The following is a 23482-nucleotide window of genomic DNA, read 5'->3' as shown; positions in this document are numbered from 1 at the left end:
AACCAAACACTAACACTGCCACGAGGCCCATTTAACAGGGTTTTCTGCATATCAAAACATGGTTAGATGTGTGATTTCTCAGGTTCTCCGACGTTGGGCTCGATATATATTGACTTTTGTGTAAAAACAAAGTGTCAGGTGGGGAACCCTGTTCACATTAACAACCCAGTGATAATTACTAACAGGATATGGGATTTTCTTCAAGCTCCGGTAACACCAGGTTGGGTGGGAGTTTCTGCAGGAAGGATGTGTTTTAATCACGTTTAGGGGTGTTGGTCTTTAAGTTTCTATTGGCGAGTGTTGTTCCAGATATAGTGAAGTTACGCGTGCTATGAAATAACTAGAAATATTCTTTAATAGAGGACAGACGGAGTAAAAAAGAGGTAGGGGGTGCATTAGCACAGACTGATGGCTATTTAGCACCTGATTAGCGGCAGTGAGGACAAAGTAGCTGGGCCATCTGCTTTACATTTGCTCCCCTGGCCATGAATGCCACGGACAGAGTCTTCTTTGTAGACAAAGACCCTGCATGTTGGGTGTATTATTGTCTATATTGTATTTTGGAACAGATGTTATGTTGTGCACAGAGTAATAAGAGCTTTGGCACCTATAGCTTTTTTATATAAATGTGGTCATGACAATACAGTATAATGCTGTTTGGACTGTGCATACACATCATATGTATGATGTGACATGTGGTGTTCATGTTGATGCCTTTAGGCAAATGTTTACTTGCTCTAGGGACTGAGGTTGGCAGTTATTGCTTTTCAATGAATCGTGTTAAAACCTGAGACTTTGAGACAGACTGATTAAACTTCTCTGAAAATCACACAGTGGTGTCCTTTAGAATCTCACATGTTTTCTAATCTGATTTGTTTGCAAATAACATCTTAGTTAACGTACCAAAACAACAATTACACCAGATAAGATACAACCTCAAATAGAAAATGATCAGAAAAAGAAATAAATAACAGCCATTGCCAAACTCTTTACAAAATAAATAGAGTGACACCAGTTTAACACGCTGAGAATAATCAAATTAATGTTTTTAAATCAAGATACTGTACATTATACTGTGCAGTATGTTCAAATGTAATGCGTGGTTTTGATATACAGTACATTATTTCATGCTTACCTGTTAAATATAAGGTAGCGGGTTAACTTATCCTTAGCATGAAGACTGGAAACAGGAGAAACAGCTAGCCTGGCTCTGTCCAAAGGTACCTGTTGTTTGACCACTTAAGTTTTCTTTTAACAAAAAAAGATATAAAATATTAATTAGTGCTGGTAGGCAGATTTTGTTAACTTTGGACAGAGCCAGGCTAGCTGTTACCTCCTGTTTCCAGTCTTTATGCTAAGGAAAAGCTAACCGGCCTCTGGCTTTAGCCTCATATTTAGCATGAGAGTGGTATCAGTCTTCTCATCTATGCTAACTCTCAGCAAGAAAGCAAAGAAGCATATTTCCCAAAATATAGGGGGGAAAAATCAGATATCCTACCAACATACTCAGCTGTTAAATTGCACTTTAAGATTTATCAGCAAAACTTCCAAAATACCTCTGATGAGTTGTATGGCTTGCTGTCATGCAGTCGCTTTGTGAAGCTTGTGCTTTAGAGAATTCCATAATAAAGAGATGACTATGATGCCAGGTTTTGGCGCCAGTTAAATAAGCCAAAAACATTTGTTTTTGTAGATTGGTTAATCTCACAACACTTGTGTTGCCAAGAAGTAATCAAGCAGCACTACCTCTAAATGATCTGAGAGAATAATAATACTCTGTATATCACTGGGCACTCCCATAACGTGTACATACTGTATATATCGAATCAACATATGTGCAGTATCTTGACTTAAAAACTGTTTCTTTTATTTGATTATTCTCAGCATGCTCAACTGGTGTTACTCTATTCATTTTGCCACTTTAAGTCAAATATTTCAGTCTTCTCATCTTTTTTCTACTTCACATAGTTTTTCCTTTTGCTGTATTGCTTGCTGTATTCTACTACTTAATGCTGCAAATACTACAGCTGGGCCCTGCTGTCCTACACTATATATTACAATCAAAGATAAGATTTAGCAGAGTCTTTTTGAATTCATAGGCAGTGCTGGCAGCGAGCGCTGCTTCACTCAGAGTGAAACTGAGGTGGCCACAGAATACAACAATGTATTCCACTGTGGAGTGTATAAGCAGAAGAACTCCAGTGGACATTGAATTGCTTAATCATATTGTGCCACTTTCTCTTACTTTTTTCCCCCTTTTGCTATTCCATTTTGACAGCGAGACACAGAGTACACTCTTATGCTCCCGAGAGGCGACTTGCCATGGTTGAGAGTCATTGAGGAACCTGCTCAGTGTGTGTGACGGTTGTGGATTGTCACGGAAGCCCAGCAGACGGTGAGATGCTACAGCAGGGCTTATGATCACACCGAGTCTCTGCCTTGTCGACCACACCACCGCCTAACACTGCTCACATCTCCTCAAGCACTCACCTCTGAGAGCCGTGCTTACTTTCAATGCAGGGATAAGACTTGAGAATACTGTTATGATAAAAGCTTTTTAATGTCATATCTCATGCCTGAACTGTAAGTTTGGTTTTTGATTTCAAATTTTTCACTACATGTTTTTTTTATGGGCATCCTGCACCTTGACTAGAAAGTATGTTGCCTTTGGACGGTAAAACAGCAGCATTTCAACAACGGCCCCTTAGAGTGCTGAAGAGGCCTTTACAAGCAACATGTCATCCTAAAAATGAATTTAGCCCCAGTTGAAATGTCAGTGCGGCCTGGAGATGGAGTAGGAATAGAAATAAGCAAAATGAATCCCATATGCTGTTGCCATCCTTCCCACGAATACCTTTTGGCAATTAAAAGCAAACAGGCATGACTTTTTTCCCCCCAAAGTTCTACACAGATCGCGATCGCTACCTGATAAGTGGCGGATTTAATGCGCACTCGCTTCCCTCCTTAACAGAATATTAATGTAGGCTGTCATCCATGAGAATGACTCATTTACAAGCATGCAGAGGAAGCTGAGGACTCAAACCTGGATGAGGTTTGTCGCCTCGCTCGTTTGATAACAAGCACTCAAGTGTATTTACAAGGCAGAGCGAGCGAGATAAGTCTGCGGTGTAATGACACTAAGCAGGTCAGGAATGTCTCTGCCTTTCAGTGTGTTGGTGCTCATCTCCCTTCTACAGTTATCCCTCTTTCTGTCAGCGAACTATACTTCCTCGTGCAGCCTGACGCCGCACAGCGCTGTCATCTGCGGCGATGCAAAACATGAATATCAAATGCTACCATTCTCTAGTTTGTCTTTTTACTGTTCTCCCAACTTTCATCATATTTGTGTGCTTAGAGAAATCCTTTCCTGCCAGTGCACTCAGAATAGAAAACACATTGTGTTGCTTATTGCCTGTCTCGGTAGTAAGTGCACAACCATGCTGACATGGCACTCAGATGGTGATGTGACCCTGCGTGTAGTCTCCAATCTCCGAGTGTGTGGGAGTCAATAGGTAGGTGTGAGGTTAGATACAAATTGGCCCATTCGTGTCACAGCCCTGCAGTCATCAGCTCAAGCCTGGACGGCGGATGGAAATGGAAAGCAACACTCTGAGGAGAGGGAAGGTGTGAGCGAGAAAAATAGCTGAAAGGAGTGTGATTTTTTTGGTGCAGCTTAATACGAACCACAATTTATGTGTTTGGCAGGCTGAAAGAAATTTGTATTCCCCACTTTTATTTTCCCCATTTTTCGTTCTTTCACTTTTATAAGCCAGTCACCATCCATTCATTATTTCACCTATATCCTGTCCTTTTCTGCTCAATTCCTCCCTCTCCTCTCATCAAATAAACCTGTCAGCTTCTGTGTGATCTTCCCCAGCAGTGTTTTATGCCTCGCATTATGACACATATAATCAGGCTGGCTGTTTGCACTACTTTGTTCAATACAAATTGCTGCACCGATGGTCGCAGCACAGCACAGATGGGACGTGGACAGTTTTTCATCGGCTGTTCCATACCACAGAGCCCAACACATCTGGTATGCAGTGAGAAGCATCTTTGCACTAATTTGTTTGTCACTATACATTGAAGGGACTATCTGTCATCCTGCCATGCTTTGGTTGCAGCGTGATGTTTGAAGAACATGGGTAGTCATAAGTTTCAGGCAGCCCGGCTGGTTGGCCGCTTGGGACTCACTCACATCACTCCATCTGACTGTTGGAATGAAGGGGAGAAGGGAGGGAAGAAATGGATGCAGAAGAGGAAAGGAAAATAGAAAGAGTAGTGGGAGTCTGTAAATTTCACTTTAAAGCAGCTCCTTAACCCTCCATATCCAAGGAGAGGTGAAGAGATAATATATTTTCACTCTAGAGTCTCCGGAAAACTCACACAAGCACGCATGTATTAAAAAATACGAATATTCAAAAGGTTTAATTAGAAGTGGGAACTGTGTGTATGACTACAGGCAGCCTAACCTGATTACTGACTGTTTGCTAAGCCCCGCCCCTCTTAGCTACTGCTGCTACACTTGTCTAGCTTTAAAATCTCAGCGTATATGCAGTTTACATGATAACGGCGGTAGATTTACCACTCTATTTTATTTAAGTTTGTATCTCTGCAGACCGGAGAAATTGAGAGGGCGTGGTAATAATAATAATAATAATTTTTCAATTTGGCCAATCAGAGGCTTACAATCCACTGTCAGTCAAAAATTAATTTCACCAATACGCCGCCTGAACCAGTTGTCAATCACTTCTTAATTCAACGACTCACTTCACAGTATTATAAGGGGGACACATAAACAACTTACACTCCATCCATCATATGTTTTGAACGGACAACTTTTCAACTAGCTAGGGTTAGCTACGATGTCTGCTTATCAACTACTTTATCATAACAGAATATAGTAACTTTTACCACTGTTCATTTTAGAAAGGCCACCGCAAGAAAATGTGTTCTTTGATTTGATTATCAAACAAACAATGGATCATAGCTGTTTGTTTCTGGCTTCCAGCATTAACTAGCATAGCTAGTGAGCCTTCATTTTCTGAGGATCGTGCCCGGTGGGCGGAGAAGGGTACAACTGCAGTCCTCCCTCCTGAGGCCACAAGTTCTGTGAGCCAATGGGGTTTGAGCATGTAGGGTTCTGTTGTATGAAGTAGGCTATGTAAACTTTCACTTATTTCACCTTAGCAGTCCACCAAAATCTGTTTCTGAACAAATCTGAAATGAGAAATATGCAATATGCCAGTTGCTGAATCTTCACTCATATTAGATCTACAAGGCCTAATTTAAGTTTGTTCCAACTTTCCTAAGGCAAGGGCACTACTGCACTTCCTGTTTCCACTGCTTTTCTAGCCTGTTAGCTTACTACAGTAATTTCCCATAGAGGTTAGCGAGTTAGCTAACATTAGCTTGCAGTTTACTGCATACAGCCTGTGGTAGCTCATTAGCCACCAGCATCTAGCTTTCCAACAAATGCTGTTCTAATGAACTTACAACGTGTGGTTTCTAAAATGAGCAGTGGGGAATGTTACTGTACACTGTTATGATCAAACGTTGTCTACTTCCACTATAAAATGTTGATTAAAAACGGATCAAAACATTGAGAAACGAGGTAAGTTTGTTTCTTCGTGTCGAAACTCCCCCTTCTCCCTATGAGAAAAATGATTAGCCGAATCAAAAGGTGACTGACAACTGGTTCAGGCAGCGTATTGGTGATTGTAAGCCTCTGATTGGCCAAATTGAAAAATGGTTGAAAGTTACCCCTCCCACTCAAAGTCTCCGGTCTGCAGAGATACCCTACCTGTAGCTAGGTAGCTAATTAAGCTAACATTAGCTCCATGAGTTGGTTAAAAATGCTTTATATGGCTGACTTTTTAATATTACAAGCTGATTTGTTTTAAAATGCTAAAAAAAAAAATTGAGGCTAAAGCTGCATGTAAAAAAGTCAACATTCTTACCAGTTGATGTTCCATGTAGAAGACATGGAAATAGAATAAGCATTATTCTTGTATTGCAGTGTAGAAGTAGTTAGTCCTTGTATTATAATGATAAGGAAAAATGTCAGTGCAGAATAGACTTATTTCTTTCTAACAAATCCATGTTTGGCTGCTTAGCTTACATACTTGTTCATATTTTCCTTAGAAAAGAGAAAAAGCTTTTCAGCATGAGGACTAACCCATGTATTTAGCCCATGTAGTAACGCTATATCGGGTATTGTCGGCTGGGGTTGCTGGACAGTCAACTTACCCTAATACAATAAAGAGCAGAACAGAGCTGCTAACGTTAGCCTAAACTCTGATAGCATCCAGGACCAGCTTTTATACTACACAGGGAATGTGCTAATTGTGAACAGGGCTCTCAAGTTACTAATGTAGGTAACAAGCTGGTTAAGCGGACATGCTAACAATTGCGGCTTACGATGGGGCAGCATCTGTTCTTTAAACTTTTGCTCTTGTGTTTTTTTTAATTTTGGAAAGGCTAAAGATGAAAAAAGAAATAAATACAGGGTTTCCCTCAGAAAAGTTTTTGACTGGTGCCGGGCGTGGGTCAGCAACAGGCTGATGGCAGCATTAGGGTAGGGCCCTATAGTTTCTGTGATAACAGAATCATGGACGGAATTGCGGAATTGAGAATTTAAAAAAGCTATAACACAGATTTCACAGGGCCGTACATTAAGTCTCTGCTAAAAGGTTTGAAAGATGTGAAAATATGACTACATAATGTGTTATAAGTAAATCATTTATTCAACACACAACACACTACAACAGAGTCTTACAAAGAATCTGATAATGTACAGTCTTGGAATGCTGTGTTTTCAACAACAAAAAAATGTAATTAAATTAAATAATATCAAAGTTTTTGCACTCTAAAACAAACTTTAAAAAAGTCCTGATTGGCTACTGTGCAAGATCAACCAAGAGATCCAAACTGATCACTTTAAGGCCTAGGGAAAAAACCCATTTGCTTAAAAAAATAAAATTAAATTTGAGTCAAAAAAACACTGGGTAGTTGAAAGCAAGCAAAGTAGCATTGCTAGCATGTTGCATTAAACTTGAAGTAACATTAACGTTATCGATACTCTGCTGTTCTAACGGCGTTACCGAGAACGGGGCGCTCAGCTGTACCAAGGACGAGGTGCTCGCCAGCTGCCCTTCGTCGACCCGAGGCTGGGCTAACGTTGTTGACTCGGTGGAGCCGAAGAGTTTGGAAGACAGACCTTCCAAACTCTTTAAATGCAAATGCAATCCAAGGCCTGCCATGCCTTGCTACGGTTGCTAAGCTATGGTTAGACAATCGCTGTTCAGGGGAGGGGTTTAGTAAATGGTCAGTTTCGTGTGCCCCAATGGTTCACACACTGACATGAATGGTTGTGGGAATATCTGGATTCCCACCTCAGATTCCTCACAGGTTTCTCAGCCTGTTTTTTCAAGCCTCAATTTTCCATACAATCCCAGAGTGGAAAAAAAAAGAAAGAAGAATGTGATGAATGCAATCTGACAGCTCATAATATCCCCTTTCCCATTCTATGCTCTACATTTAGTGTGATTCTAAGTCAATTAAAGAACTGTTTGATGTTGATGCATTCAGACTTGGAAATTAAGCACCAGTCTGGTAGTTTGTTAGTTGACAGCGTTGGTCTTCATGTCCGTGTTTACACCAACAGTCTCCTACAGGCCATATGGCTTTTATGAAAATATCCTATTTGCAAATACATAGAATTGTAAGACTAGCTTTGGATAAACACACTGGATGAGATGCACACTTTTGACGATGTATTTTTATCCAAAATACAATAAAAACAGGGAAAAGAATACAGGAAGTGGGACCGGAAAAGTGGGGCTTTTGAGTGAAATGTAAATGGCTCAGTGCTTGCACGGCAATCTATTTTTCAGGGGGGGAAAAAAACACTTATCTGACGACAAGCACTTTCCTTACTTAAGAATGACATTAATGTTGCAGGGGAGGATGACACTGTAATACTGGCTGCAAAGTGTCTTGGAAAGTTCCAGGGCACTCAATATCTTAGAAATATCAGTTTTACATTTATTTAATTTGAAAAGGGAAAAGCTTCTGCATTTTCCTTAGGGCTTGTTTTAGCCCAGTCTAGTCCTAAGTAACTTAAAAATATTTTTCCAATTTGCCCAAATTCATGTAGAAAAAGCTGAAAACTACATAAGAGGGTAAAGCAGGAAAATGTGATTTCCTGTAATTCAATGGACTGAATTTGTGAAGTCTGAAATTGAGGGGTTTTATGAATTGGAGAGACAGTATGTTTCCTGAGGAAGTTCACTGGATTATTCACATTCAGTGTTCTTAAATCAACATTCAAACATTAAGTAAAAAATAAAGCAGAAATCTCTCATATACCTACATATACAAACACACATTGGCCACTGTTTTGACTCACTGAATAATTGTGCATTTAGAGAGAAATCTGTGGCCTCTTCACACTTACTTCCACTTGCATGTTGCATTCAGGAGCACATCACTGTACAGCTGGTTTAATGCACAGCTGGTTTAAAAAACTCAGAGCCTTCACATGAAACAAATGTACAGTCAAGCAGAACTGAAGAGAAAGAGAGAAAAAGAGAGGGTATATTTAGTTCTCAAACTGTCACCAATTTCTGTGATGTGTGCTGAATAATGGAGTGGTAGAATGTGGGCACGCAGACACAGTAAAAGGTTTTTGCTGTATTTCTTTGATTTGGTGCCACTGAGATGAATGTATGTGTTGTGTCATCATGAACCACATCTTTCATGTTACCTGGCCCCATGTGCTGAAGCCCATATCTTCTCTATCACCGTGTTTTTAAAGCTTTAATTCTCTGACAGATTAGCAATGAAATCCTACTGACCTGAAAAATAGGTCATGGAGGCAGTCAGTAGTAGGTATTTGATTTACATTTTGGGACAAGCAATGCAAGACACTTGACAGCTACCTGTTCCCTTATTCTAAAGGGTGCTATATAACTGAATCACATATAACATCAGCTAATATCGATAAACAAATTAATGAAAACTGTAACTGCTGTAATTAACTGTAATTATCTCGATTAACACCAATTTAGTCTAGAAAATGTCAGAAAATAGTGAAAAATGCAACAGCTGGGACAACAGCTCAAGGTGACATCTTTGAAGTGCATGCTTTGTCTGACCAATAGCCAAAGCAAAAGATATTCTGTTTACTATCAAATAAGAACTAAGACATTAAGAAAAGTAGCAAATCGTCACATTTGAAAAGGTGGAACCAGCGAATCACTGGCATTTTTGCTTGAAAAATGGCTCAAATGTGGCCCACTAGACATCTTATTTAAAGCCCCCCTCCACTCAAAAATGTGTTTTACTTATTGTTACTTCATTTGGATGTTTCAGCTTCACTGTGCAGAATGATGTATGTGCAAAGTTTGCCACTAAATGGCTGTTTTCACATTCATCTGCTGAAGGAGGAAAGTTTCTCTGTGCTCACCTTAAACCTCAGTTTAAGACGTGTACATACGAGCAGGATTTTGTGACTACTTAAGAACCAGGTTGATGTGGAAACTTGAAACCTCCAGTGCACATACACTGAGCATATATATAAGGTAAGGTTTTCACACACACACACACACATATATATAAATCAGTATTATGCAGGGATGGAGTGGAGGGTAAACACCCAAATTCAGCTGCATAAATAGCTTATCACCCTTTCAGACTGACATAAAGCATTAGGAGTGAAATTCACAGTCTAATAGTAGGTAGCATCAAACTGAAGTAAGCCATAGAAAGAAGAGTCTTGAGCAGCAATCACACCATATTTAAACTAAAGATAAAAAAGAGCTAATGAAGCCAAACATAGCGAGGCACACGTCACATGGAAGTAAAACTGACTATTATTCTGAGGGGGCATCATAAAGTCTACTTCAAATCGCTTTCATTCACGCAAACCTCCTGCCCCCCTATCACCTTCTGCGAGCCTCGAATCCACAAGCCAGCACTACCATCCCACCACAGCAGTGGCTGAATGAATGATGAGTAATCGTGTAGGAGAGTGAGGTCATTATCGAGATGTGGAAGTTTGAATCAGCACACCGGAGGCTTCATTTGTGCCGCATTCACGACTCCTTTTGACTTTGAAGTATGCAGCACACCTGACTCTTAGTGAGGAGACTGGTGTTTCTGTTCATTTGCGCTTCGTCTTTTTGAAGCTAAAGCAGGCTGATCTATTTTGAGAAGGGCCTCTACAATACTTCCCTAAATGCTGGATGGAAGCAATGTGGGAAGCTGCAGTAAAATGTAATGTTCTTGTGTTTGTGTGCGCGTGTGTGTGCAGAGATTTCTTGCCTACAGTGTCTCTCATCGCAGGCATGAGAGAGAAAGAGCAAGATAGAAATGTGTGTTTTGTGTGCAGTCTGTATGCACTGCATGTGTGTATGTGAGTGTTTTGGTGAAATAGAGAGAGAAGAGCAGTATATCTTTCAATATTTCACTAAGCCAAAACATTTAAAGATTTTTCAAGATGATATTTTAATCATATGTTTGATGATGACCACTGTTACCTCCCTACATACTAATAAGCTTTAAGTACACATTATCTTAATAAATGGGAGTTTGAAGGTCTGTGGTGTCTCTGGTATAAATGTAAATGGTGGCCATATTGGAGGTCCACAGCATTCTGAATGCACAAAAGATCTAAATAGACATTTTATGTTTTTTATTTTGCCACTGATGAAGTGGTGTTGTGAAGTTGTGTCTTAGCTAGCTAACCATAGTCTCTGGTAGATTAATGCTGACAATCAAGGCTCAAATAGAAGCTAGAGGTAATTCAGTATCATTCACTGCTTTTCTAAACTAGCGTGCTATATTAAGGCTGCACTAATCAATGTTTTTATATGAACAGTCGGTGAAATGACTTCCTGTAACGTGAAAGGTGTTGCTTGTAGTGATGATCCCACAGAGAATTATCACTCGACACTGCAGTTCCCCTTAGCTCTACGGAGCGTTTTAGCATCTTTCAGCTCATTGTTTTGGTTTTCTGGCCAGCAGCTTTACTGTTTTGATTTAGTGTCACCACTCTCATCAGCGTTGTTTCCAGCAGCAGCAGGCAGCTGTTTTCGGCTACAAAGCACTGATAAACCGACTGTGCACCACATGCCCAGCACCAAATGACAGACAGACAAAGTTAGCAACTAGCTGGTGGAGCATCTCGCAGCTAAAGAACCAGATATTTCCATCAAGACTCTTTGACATATTATCACCTTTCAAGTTGATATGACTATGTTAAAAAAAAAAAATCAATTCAGATTTAAGGATTATAACTTTCATACATAATTATAATCAGCAAAAGCTAGTGTCATTTTGCATCCACTAGCTGTGAGTAACTGTTAACATTTGTTGTTCTAAATTAGCCTGTTATATATAAATTTGGAAACATTTAACACCATCAGTCTTTTGACTTTTACTTTCAGTGTTCAAATTGACCTACACCCCCACTGAATCAACAGCTTTATGTACCTGTCTTTTACTTCTCTGGTTACACATTATTTGTGCACAGCCGAATCACCAGTGGACCTCCACACCAGGCTTGGTTGCTAGGAGACCTGTGACGCAATCTTAAAAATATATCACAATATTATTCTTATTTCCAACAGAGGTGTTTGTGTGTGTGAGAAGACATCAAACTCACTCGGCAGCACTGTGTGTGTGTCTCCTGTTTCCCCCCTGAAATGTCTACTCTGAATCACTCTATGGTTTCATTTTCTTTGATCTCAAGTGGATAGCTGCTATTTCTAGGGTGATACCACATATTTAGTCATTTCAAGGTTGTGCTTATTTGTCAGCTACAAGAAAGAGAGTGTCGTGATACCTTCCCTAGAGTAACCAGGTGAAAACAGACTTTAAAAAAGAAGCCCCCAAAAAAAAAAAAACACCACAGGGAATGTTTAAGTCTTCCACGGAGTAAATAATGGGATCAGAGATGTTATCCGATGTCTGTGTAGGCAAAGCATTTTGCTTCTGGTGCATGACCCAAAACAGACAAGCCCATGAAATGGAACACCAGCTTAGTATTGCTCTAGTAGACTCTGATGGGTGGAAACAAATGGAGTTTGGCACTGTTACCCAACATCGCTGTGTATGATACAGTGTGTCCTAAATGCTCTCTGACAAGTAATACAAGCCTTTGTCTGTTTACATCCATACAGCGATACAGATCAGAGGGAGGAGAGCGCTACGTCCGTACTGTAAATGTTGTGAAGCCTTTTGCTTTGCTTAAGTGTTTTGCTTATGATCCTGCTTTTCAAATGTTGTCTGTACCCAAGGTAACAGAACTTTTCCAGCAATTGGCAATAGTTTAGCAACCGGCAAGGCAAGACAGGCCTGTTAAGCTCTAATAGCAATAATTGTTACGCTGTTTCTACTATGGGTTATCAACCTGTGAGGATATTGACTTTCTGTTGTATCAGTAAGTGAGCTGGATACTGAAATTTTGACTAACTCATGGACTCATAGTTGTCATTTCAGCCGGCAAAATTGGTGGTCACCAGCTAGTAATGTGAAGCCTGCTTTTGTCTACCTTTGTCTGAAACCTGAAAAATTACAGAGCGTTTTGAGTGGTAAATCTGCCACTGTTGTCATTGCAAACTGCATATGTGCCATGCCGTGTTGCCAACTCTTTTCCAATGAAAGTAGCTAGCACTAGTCGCTAAAAGTCACCAGATGACGTCATGTCACTAGTCGCTTTTTAGAAATAAAGTCGCTAAGAGGGTCTGAAAAGTCGCTAAATCTAGTGAGAAAGTCGACGAAGTTGGCAACACCGGTGCCATACGAGAACAATCTTGACAGTGACTAAGGGGGGCGGGGCTTAGCGAACGCTCAATTCCTAGGGGTCACTTGTCATACATTGTGGCCAGCATTCAAAAAAAAAAAGGCAGCAAGTGCACATTCCATGTGGGCTCGACCTCAAAAATACAAATCAGTTAAAAAGTAGAATAAAAGGTGCCCCACCATCAAAGCAATCAATCCCCGTAGAGCATCACATTTTATTCAAATATAATTGCCGACGCATTTTGGCAGTAGACCTTCCTCAGAGCATTGTGTCACTGTGGCCAACATTGTCAGAATTTGTACCAGGAACGAACCACATAGCACACAAATGGTGTTTTTAAATAGCAAATGTAAAAGATTCCATGAACTGGCTGTACTTTTGGTTGTGCTACATCTGAAAAGGTTATAGATAATTACAATTTTATTAATGAGGATCATCAAGTCAATATCAAGAGGCCAGTGTCCTTGTAATCACTGCCTTTGCCCCGTGTTATTGCCTCTTCCTGTCGATCTTTGCCTTTGCCTCCCTCTCTGTGCCTCCACCGTGTGTGCATGCTTCTGTAAGCCTCTCTACCTGGCTGCCTTTCGCCCTGCCTGTCAGGCCGACTATCTACCTATCAATCTGTGAGTGTGTCCGCCTGCGTGTGGTGATAAGGAGCCGTGGGTGTCTGTAGCCCTGACACCAGCTGATTTATGCCGGCCTCTTTCCCTTTAGGGGGCCGATTTGGGAGAAAATCCCCAACGACTCATGCTGACTTTGTGTGCGTTTGTATCCGTTTGTCTGGCTGTTTGCATGTGCGTGTGTATGCTGTGCCAGGATCGTCTGTCAAAACAAAGATGACAGGGAGCTGTAACTCTTTTATTGCTATATTTCAACTCCCGTACATCACTCAAACCTGATTTAATATTTGAATTGCCCTTTCAAAAACAAAGGAAAGGTATTCATTTACAGAAACATGTCCGAGTCTCTCCCACCCACCGAATTGGTGAAATCAATATGCAATAAAAGATAAATGAGTAAAAGCACAATGTATTGCTAACTCAACTTAAAAGTTGATGACTTCCACCTTAAAAGAAGGACACAGTTTGATTTGGAATTAAACATTCATGTGAGAAACAGCCTGAAATTTGTTTCTCAGTGTGTTTCTTTCATATTTTATGTTATTTAATCAATTTAAATGATTCTTGCCAAGCTTAACTCATTTGCTACAAATCTAGAAAACTAACATTGTTAACCCCCAACTTTAAACACACAAGCCTAGAAATACACAAGCAGCCTAAAAATGCCATTAAAATTAGAATTACTGCAGTTTACATCCATGTCTGTCCAGACTCATAATATACTGTATATAGTGAATACGTGGAAGGAATTGAATAAGAAGGTATAAAGTGTATTTTCTGGCTAAATGGAAGTTATCACTATATTGATGATACATATGTATGAACTGATTAATGAAGGATTATCCTAGATGTATTGGCTAAACAGGTACACATGTACTTGATTACTATGTAAAGATGGATTCTTAAAGCGTATAGCTACACAAAATGCGGTGCTTGTGTTTTCTCCTGGCATTTTTAGATGCAAAGCCTCTCTATGAGCTGTAGGTCACTCACTCACAGGATCACTGTTAGCTCCAATAAATTCAGAATGAGGCGGGAAGTGAAAGACAGAATGGATGAGATGGAGGACAGCCGTACAGTGCTAGCTTGTTTATTCATTGTGTCGTCCTAGGCAACATGTGTGTAAAATCTGGAATCGCCCAATTTATTCTTAAATTATGGCTAAAAACCTATTTTGAGGTCACAATGACCTTTGAGTCAAAAGTGTAACCTATTTTCAAAAAGCATTTTCCCCATAGGCCACCATTATAGAAGAGACGTCTATAAAACTGTTGACAGGACACCTCGAACTGCAAAGAAGGTCAATTATGACTCTTTGTATTATAAATATTTGATCATGGAGATTTTTTTATTTGTAAAACCTTCCTTGAGCCGAGGAAAGCGATTTAAAAATCTGTGACGTCATCACAATGTAAAGTCTGGGCCGAGCAGGAAACACTACTGCGCATATTCAGTGGGTCTACTTCAATACAGCATGATGTCCATTTTGTAAATTATGGTCACATTTAGAGTAAAATAGATGATAAAGCAGGGTATGCTCTAGGGCGTGGCTACCTTGTGACTGACAAGTCGCTACCACAGCAACCTGTCATTCAGGATAGAGGAGATGTGTATCCACTGCACATTGTACATTTAACTAGCTATGAACTTGTTTTGGGGTGCTGTTGGTGTTTCGAGCCTTCACGGTGTTTTCAGTTCCTGAAAGTTAATTGTAACATTTTGGTTGCCTAAAAATGTCTTGTACATGGTTACTGATGCACCTTGCTAACCTAGCTAGCGCTAGCTGATAACTTAGCGTTTGCTAACAGAAATCAAATTCAAGCATGCAAGCCTGACAGTGGATCTAAGAAGCATACACGTTTTAAGAAACCAGCCTGACCTCCAACAATTTTATTTTCTGATAAAACTATACCTTTATATGCCTCTTGAATGTGCGCATGAAAAAACCTGAGTGGAAACGGAAACTTTGAAATAAACTCGAAATATCACAAAAACGTTTTCCTGCTTGGTTGAGGTGGAAAATCTGGTGTACCGATAAAAAAAAAAAAATGCTTTAAATGTCCACTGAAGCTTCTGATCTGATGTGGAGCGATGAGGAGAATGTGACATAAATGCCATATTTCCATCACGTTTCCCACATTGTTTTCCACTGTTACACCATCTGACCATTTGCTGTAATCCTCAATTTGCAAATTTTTCTTTTCAAAGTAATTTGGCTAAATTGGACAGCTAGTGATAAAATGAAAATATTTAGCCTAGCCTATTTGAAATGTAAAAACTTTATTAAGCATCCTGCTCCAGTACTTTTTCAAACATGTAGTTTCTCACCCTTTCCTTTCATTTTTTGCTCTCCTTGTTTACAAGACTGTCGAAATATAGCAGGATACCAGCTATCTCGCTATATAGCCATGTAGGACCTCACCTGTAGAGAGGTCAGGTCCCCATTAAAGGTTTTTTCCCCTGGTAAAGGTTTCTTTTGGGGTAGTTTATCCAAATCAAGGGTCTAAGGATAGGGGGTCTGAGGATAAAGGGTGTCGTAAACTGTACTGATTGTAAAGGCTTTTGAGGCAAAATTGTGATTTGTCATTTTGGGCTATAAAAATAAAACTGACCTGACTAGGACTGTACCACTCAAGGGAGGGGACGCTTGTTTACTCCCGTCTTGTGGACTTGGTTGCTTCGTAACCAGTGTGTGTGTCTGAATGTGAGGCAGCCAGAAATGCGAGTGTACTCGCCTGTCAGCTCAAACAAGGTTCAGTATTACTGTTGAGGTCCAGGCCATGGTAATGACATACCCTTCAGCAACTCATTATGTCCTAACCTGATCAGTTCACCATTCACATGAATACAAATCAATCCAAAGCTTCACATCAGCAAATATGGCGATGGCAGTATTCTGCTTTCTGAACGTGACTGACCATTATGGGAAGTGTCCTCAATCCACCTCGGCCATCCATCCTGATGTGAACTCAGTTCTGTATCCATCAGTCAGTTATGACAGAGTGACTGTTATCTTAGTGGGTCTGCCCCCATTTGATAAAAGCTACTCTCAGGAATCCAGAGCACTTAGGCTTCCGGATTGACTCGGATCAAGTGTGCTAACAGAGAAGTGAAGAGGAGACTCTAGCTAAGGAATAGAGGGACCCACTGGATGGCATTCAGAGGCTTTGCACTGGGTTATTCAACACTCAATGATACCATCTGTACTTCATCTCCTGTTTTCTTTTTAAAGATTTGTCCTCATGTGCGTGGCAAGCGACTGCCAGGAATGACAAAAAAGAGTAAGAATGAAACAACATGTCCCTGCACTGTTTTTGCTTCAGTACAACTCTGTTGATAGAATGTATATTCAACACACCCAGAGTCTGTTTGCTGAGATAATTAAATTCTCAAAGGATGCGAGGAGACGCAACACGTAAATTAATTTGAGCTGCAGCAACAGACAGGATTTATGCCGCTTTGGCGGGAGCATTCACTTCCAGAACAAATAAATGGGATGTTTTTGAAATTAATTACTGTTCCAGTGCGCCATTAAAGAGTATCAGTTATCAGATGACTTTGAAATACACACTTGGCTCTTTTGATGTGTTAATGATGACAAAGTAAATCATCCTCCCTGCCATGGAGGAGTTAGAGAGACAGGGGAAGAGACAGAAATAGAATGAGAAAAGAGGTAAGAGCATCAATGAGTAAAAAACAATGGAAAAAAAGAACACATATAAAGGAATAAATGGCAGAAAGTAGCAGTCCTAACTCATGAAATAATGTCTATTTTATATCAAACCCGTTAATATGAAGGTTATGGCCTTCATGGTTCAGACACTAAAACATTTCTGTTCCTGTTTTTATTCCCCATTCACCATCCCTGAGAAGTGGAGGTTCAGATTGTGCCTAAGGCTCGTTCAGTCTACTCTCAAAAATACAAGCTTCATTCACTTCAAATGAAGCAATGTGCGCCTGAATGTAGGCCAGAATTACAGCAGATATGACTGATTGTGTTTCAGTCTCTCCTCTGTTGTAATGTAGGGCTGGATTTAATAGTCCGGCTGTTAATCCATGTCAAGGAAGGCAGAAAAGGCCCATTTGACATGGGCTAACTTCCCTCTGTAATTAGAAAACCTCATTAAGTTCATTAAGTCATTCCTTGTGTTGGGGGATTTGTTTTACATGCACCGCCAACAGACTCCACCGCTAGCAGAATGTGGGCTAACTGAGGCTGGATTCAGTGAAAGAAATACAGTGTGGGAAGCATTAGGCATGATTAAAAAGCATAAGGAAAGCTTGTTAGAGACTTTTAAATGTTAAACGTAGAGCTCAAAATCATCTCAAATGTTTGGAAAAAAGTTCAAAGTTCTGATTGTTGTGTTATAGCTTTTCTATCACGACCAGCTTTCTTCTCTTATGAGGGGCCTTGGCTGCAGCTATCAGTCGAACAACTCCAAATGGGGAATTATCATAGTAGTACCATTTTGATGGAAGAGATATCAATGTGACACATTCCTGAAAGGCCCTTTGTTTTTCTATTTATCAGAGGCCTTGAGCACAAAGGGGGATACCTTGTGCGGCCTCGGAAAGCGACACAGTAACAGATGACTAGACGCCACCGCAGAGGCCCCTCTGTTTTTTTTTTCCTTCCAGTTTTGGCTCCCGGACCCAATGATTCCAATTTGGGTGTCAGTGAGAGCAGCGATTTATCATTGGCTGGATTACTTAGTGGGCCGAGAGCAGAAGGCTATTCATCTCTGTAGCTGACACAACCCCGGCCAGAGAGACGCCATGCTGCCAGCGCTACCATTGCTGCTGATGCAGCTGCTGCAAAACTAACTCCTAGAAACACACTCACATGCACGCAAATAGTCTCCATCACAGATGTATGAGGAAATGTCCCATTTTTAACCTTCGTATACTTAAGTAGATTGACATTTTTTAAACATGTTAAATCTTGTTTGTTTAATCTGTACAAAAACTGAAGTGTAGAAACTACAATTCACCGTTTTACTAGGGGTAATATGAGGTCATGTGTCTAAACATTTGCCAGGCAACCAGTGGGGACTCCAGGAAGTTACTACTCCCAGCCAAGAAAAAGACCAGTACGTAATCCTCCGTAAAACTTGAAAGTGGTATCAATCTTCTTATTCAACACTCCACCAAACGAACGTGAATAAGCGTATTTCCCAAAATGTGGAACCTTTACTTTAAGGTGACGAGAAAAATAGGATAGGCTCTCAATGCAAGTACATGCATGAGTACACAAATAAAGGCAACAAGTATGTATGCAAGATCAAGCACACTTGCTTGTGTGAAAAACACACATAAACAATACTACAACTACAGCTCTGTACACCTTCCCCCCCGCCAGGCCTAAACACCACTATGTGCTGATAAGACAGAGAAACCACTTGCTTCCCTGCAGGTGAAAAACAAGATGGACATCCACATACTGCGCCCCACGCAGTGTGCCACATTTACAATACACCTCTGTGGCGTCAACATAAATCTACAGTATGTGCTCGTCCAGGATACGCATGATTTACTGCCCTGGAATGAAAGTCAGAGTCTCTACTCATTTTAGGGGCAACAATAGAATGAAACACATATGCACAGGGGGAATAAAAGGGTTAGTTCAAAATGGTAAATGGGGCACCTCGAGGAAAAACAGAACATTTCTCTGTCTTGTAGTGGCACACTTTTAGTTTGGTCAGGAGATAGTTAGATTAAAAAAAAAAAAGGAGAAAAGGCAAAGGGCACATATTTTTTGAGCCATGCCAAAAGAGTGCAAGTGTGTATATGTGCCTCCATACGCAGAATCTTTTGTCTTGTTTCTTTCATTTTGTCTTTTATACCGTACATACTTATCAACCTCTAAATCCACTTTGGTACTTACACTTATTTTTGTTTTTATATTTATTTCCACTTTGTACTTAATTTATTTTACCTGTATTATAGTGTATTATATTTTGATTTGCTTAGTACTTCTATTCCTCTGTGCATTGACGTGATAGTGAGCAGCTATAACGAAAGAGTTTCCCCTCTGGGATCAATAAAGTATATCTGATTCTGATTCTGACACTGTCCATGGAGGTCCAAAAGCACAAAAGTATTTCCTCTGACTTCATTTAGCGCCACTTTTACCACGGGCCACCACCACACGTCAGACAGCAAAGCTGCCTACAAAGCTGTCATTTGTACTTTGCACAGCCTGAGCAAATTCACACACACGTTGCCGTTGAGCCTGCACTGTGAACTGTGCACTCCATAAGCTGTATGACAACTCAGGGAAATGGACTTCAGAGTCATGCCCAGCCATCTGAAATGCCACAACTAAATAATCAGCTATCACTGAGGAGGGAGAAACACAGAGAGAGACACAGACAGAAAAGAGAGATTCCATCTATAGTCCGCTTATTCTTGTGAGTCGCATCAAAAGGAAAAGTAATTAAGTCGTCTGAGGATGTTATTGGAAACGAGAATTCTATCAGTGAGGCTGTGGGCTTGTGATGCCTGCAGCTTATCCAGCTTGTGTGTGTGTGTGTGTGTGTGTGTGTATTTCTGTGACTGACATGCCGCCGTGCAGTAGAAGATGAGACCTCTGTTGTGAGTTTGTAACAGGCGCAGCCAGCCGCTCCTCATTAACCTTTTGGGAGATAAGCCTGTTTTAAGTCCATGTTTGAACAGCCTGTGTGAAGTATCTCCCACTGATATGTGGCTAGCCAACCACCCAAACCGTCCTTCCCTCTCCTTTCACATTCAATATTCCTTTTCCCTCACCTTCGCCAGATTATCAGAATTAAATTTCAATTTTAATCACAGGCCTGAAAATCTCCATAAATCTAGCACCTGAGCCACCCTTAATTACGGAACAAGCATTCTGGGGCGGCGCGCTGCTGTGGCCCGCTAACAAGGTTAAAAGGTGCAAAGTGTGTGTAATGGGAAGCAGAGGAACTCACTGAGCAATTGTTAACACCATGTTAGATACTCCACTTCTTTGTCACTTGCCATGTTCTCTTCCTGTTTTCACAGCTAGCGAAATACACAGAGCACCTTGTTAGAGGCGCTAGGCTAGAAGTAATGTAATTTAGCTAAGTGGTGAATGTGGAGGTGCCAGATGCGTGTTTTGCAGTGGATGGTGTCGGCAGCAGTGATGGAGCAGGCACACAGAGGCAAAGCTGTTACATTATCAGTTGCTCGCTGGACTGCTGTAGACAGGATCAGATAATTGGCAAAGAGGTGGAGTCTGTTTTCTGGAAAGACCTGTTCTTTTGTTTGTTTTTGTCAACATCCGAAACTGCCTAAAAGTAACTTGGGAAGTATATTAACAGAGATGTAAATATTAAATACTATTCATCATTCATTAGTCATCTTGCACATACAGTATCATATACATCAATCTTATGCTGCAGTTACAGGAGATGTTATATATCTCCAGTATAATTTAGGCTTCCTCTGATGCTCCTATAATAAGGCTTTTTTTTTTGTAGGTGCATACCCAGTCCCTGAAAAATACCACATTAAAATTTTATTCCTTAAGATTTTCATGAAATCAAATGGCATTTATTTAGAAATAGCCATTCAATGTATTTACATTTAATAATTACCTCTCTTGATAGTCGCTTTTTGTTAGTGGCGAGGTACGCCATTCCCACACTGGTTTAAAATTTCCTACCTAAGGACGAGGAATTCACAGGAAACTTTAAAAATTTGATCTGTCTCAGTTGTTTCAACCAACCTGAATGGATCTATCCATTCAACCACATTTATCCATTCATATGTAAAGCACACTTGCTTTTTAAATTTTAGTTTTAATATTAGACATGGATGTAATGTGATTTCCCCGGAAAATGTGCATCAGTACAAAAGTACAGTATGTATTTGTCCTCTGAAGATGCTGGATACTCAGACTCCAGATTTACAATGTAAGACTCCATTTGTTTCCTGACTTCTGATATACACAAGATCAGATGAGCTTCAGCCTATCGAGGGAATAATCACTGAGTTTGCGCAGGCACAAAGCAAGTCTAAGAAACCAGTGAATCCCACATACACTCAAGTCTTTGTTTCACAATTGTAAGCCGCGGGCTGTGAATTAAAGTGGGACAATGTAATGCAGTCCATAATACAATTATGCGTGAGAGGACTGCATGTAGGAATTGTGAAAAGGGTTTTGTGACAGGATTTCATGAGTGCGAAAAGCGACTTTAATTAGGCAGTGGTGCATAATAGGAGTCTTTGAGCTTTCCACTGTGTGAAATTGTATGCCAATTAGATAATCATCTGAAAACGTTTGCCATAAAAGACAATTCCATGATAACAGTATGACTATACACAAATGCAGCATCACAGTAATTATGCATGTCATTCATTTTGTACAAAGTCTGTGTGATTATTATATTATTATTGCACAAAAAGTCTCCCCTGGCCCATGCATTGTGCCAAAACACAAACGGAGTTTGAAGAATTTGCTTTCTGTTTACTGTATGTCTTTCCCTGTCTTACAAAGAAAGAAAGAAATAATTGGAAAGAGACTAATTTACACAAGTTTCATCCTGACAGCTGGCCAGCTAATACTGCATAGCCGCCTTGTTTTGTTTACACATTGGCTTGATTTTGATCACTGGTCTGCTCAGTTTTCCAGATGTCTTGCCCACATGTGTCTCTGCCATTTTTGAATGCTGAAACCATGGCGATGACTCTGTCTGTCTGGAAAGCTGGAAAGTACATCTGCAAGTGTATTTTTTTTTTCAGGACGTTTTATTTTCTTTAACAAATACGCACACAGAATAATCAATATGATTCCAGCAGCAGTGAGCACTGAGCGTGCACGTGCAAGCATGTGTGTATATCTTGTGTGTGTGTGTGTGAGTTGTCAGATAGCAGTGGGGGAAGCAGCTGTTCTCCCTCCCGTCCCCTGCCACTGATTTAACATATGGCTAACCTTTTGGAGATAGCGCCGCTGTTTACTTTCCTGCTCTGTACTGATAACATCCCAAATCATTACCCAAAACCTGTGTCACACTAAGCTTTTAGAAACAGACCCAGCCACTATAAATTGGTACTACACTCATGTTTAAGAGAGAAAACAAAAAAGATGGCGACAATTTTCATACATCTGGTTGAAATTTCAAAGAGAAGCAGGTTGGTTTTGTTTTAATCATCAGGGAAAATTAAGCATCTGCATGTGCCAAATTGTATGCCTGTATACCATACTATTAAACCAAACAATTTCCACATTAAAAACTGTAAATATTTATTTAATGTTACTTCAAAGTTCAATGTTAATTTTTCACCATGGGACACTCATTCAAACGAACTCTGGTGCGTTTGCTCATTTAGCTGGTTATTTTTGGCTGGTGTGAAAGCTGTCAATCAAACACTGGTGTGGACTAAACATCCGAGACCGTCCTTTTCAGGCGGTCGGCTCGGGCTGCTTCCAAGAGAACTCTGATGCAGTTCATTTGTGCTGTGAGAGGAAAACAAACCAACCACAGTATTTTGTGACAGCAGAAATGTGATTTAAGCATTAATGCTAAAGCTAAACTACTGATAAATCCATTTGCCTATTGTAAACTGAAGAAAGGGATCTGTATATTAGGGCAATCTGGTAACTATGGTAACATGTAAACGTGTCAGGGTACTATAAAGTAAAAAAGGTGTTGAGCTTATGTCCTACTCCCTGTATGTTAGCAGTATCTCTTTAGAAATTGAGTGAAATATGATAAACATGGCAACCACACATTGAAATATTAGGGCCTCGTTTTCTCCCATTTCTACCTGTTTTTCACTATTTGATACACGAGGTCCAGTTGCAGTCTGACTATTAATGCTCGTAATCAGATAAACAAGCACATAAGGTTCCGTAAAGTGCAGTGTGACTTGCTGTCAGTCAGTGGAATTTGATTTACCCTCGTGGGTATTGCTGATGATGCAGGATGACAGTCACCAAAAGAGGCCAATGAATGAGTTACCTGTCAGTCCATCTGACTTCATGTTTACAGCTCAGTTTGTTCGTGATATCTGAGTGCGAACTTGGACCAGAACTAAAACAACAATTTAACAT

At 40.2% G+C, this 23482-nt stretch overlaps 1 protein-coding gene across 10 annotated transcripts in view; it reads right to left on the bottom strand.

The window, feature by feature from the left end:
* adarb2 (adenosine deaminase RNA specific B2 (inactive)) overlaps positions 1–23482 on the bottom strand; it is a 255560-nt gene that overhangs the window by 75403 nt on the left and 156675 nt on the right. The window contains exon 1 of one of the 10 annotated variants that reach the window (XM_044176919.1): positions 8459–8535. The exons of the other annotated variants lie outside the window; for them this stretch is intronic. Within the exon in view, the coding sequence (XP_044032854.1) occupies positions 8459–8477 (19 nt within the window). The 5' untranslated portion in view covers positions 8478–8535. Of the gene's footprint in view, positions 1–8458; positions 8536–23482 lie in introns of those variants that run through there. 10 annotated transcript variants of the gene reach the window in all.

This window comes from Siniperca chuatsi, linkage group LG19 (genome assembly GCF_020085105.1).
Source record: "Siniperca chuatsi isolate FFG_IHB_CAS linkage group LG19, ASM2008510v1, whole genome shotgun sequence".
In the NCBI taxonomy this organism is placed as follows: Eukaryota; Metazoa; Chordata; class Actinopteri; order Centrarchiformes; family Sinipercidae; genus Siniperca; species Siniperca chuatsi.
This window is presented reverse-complemented; position numbering and strand designations above follow the sequence as displayed.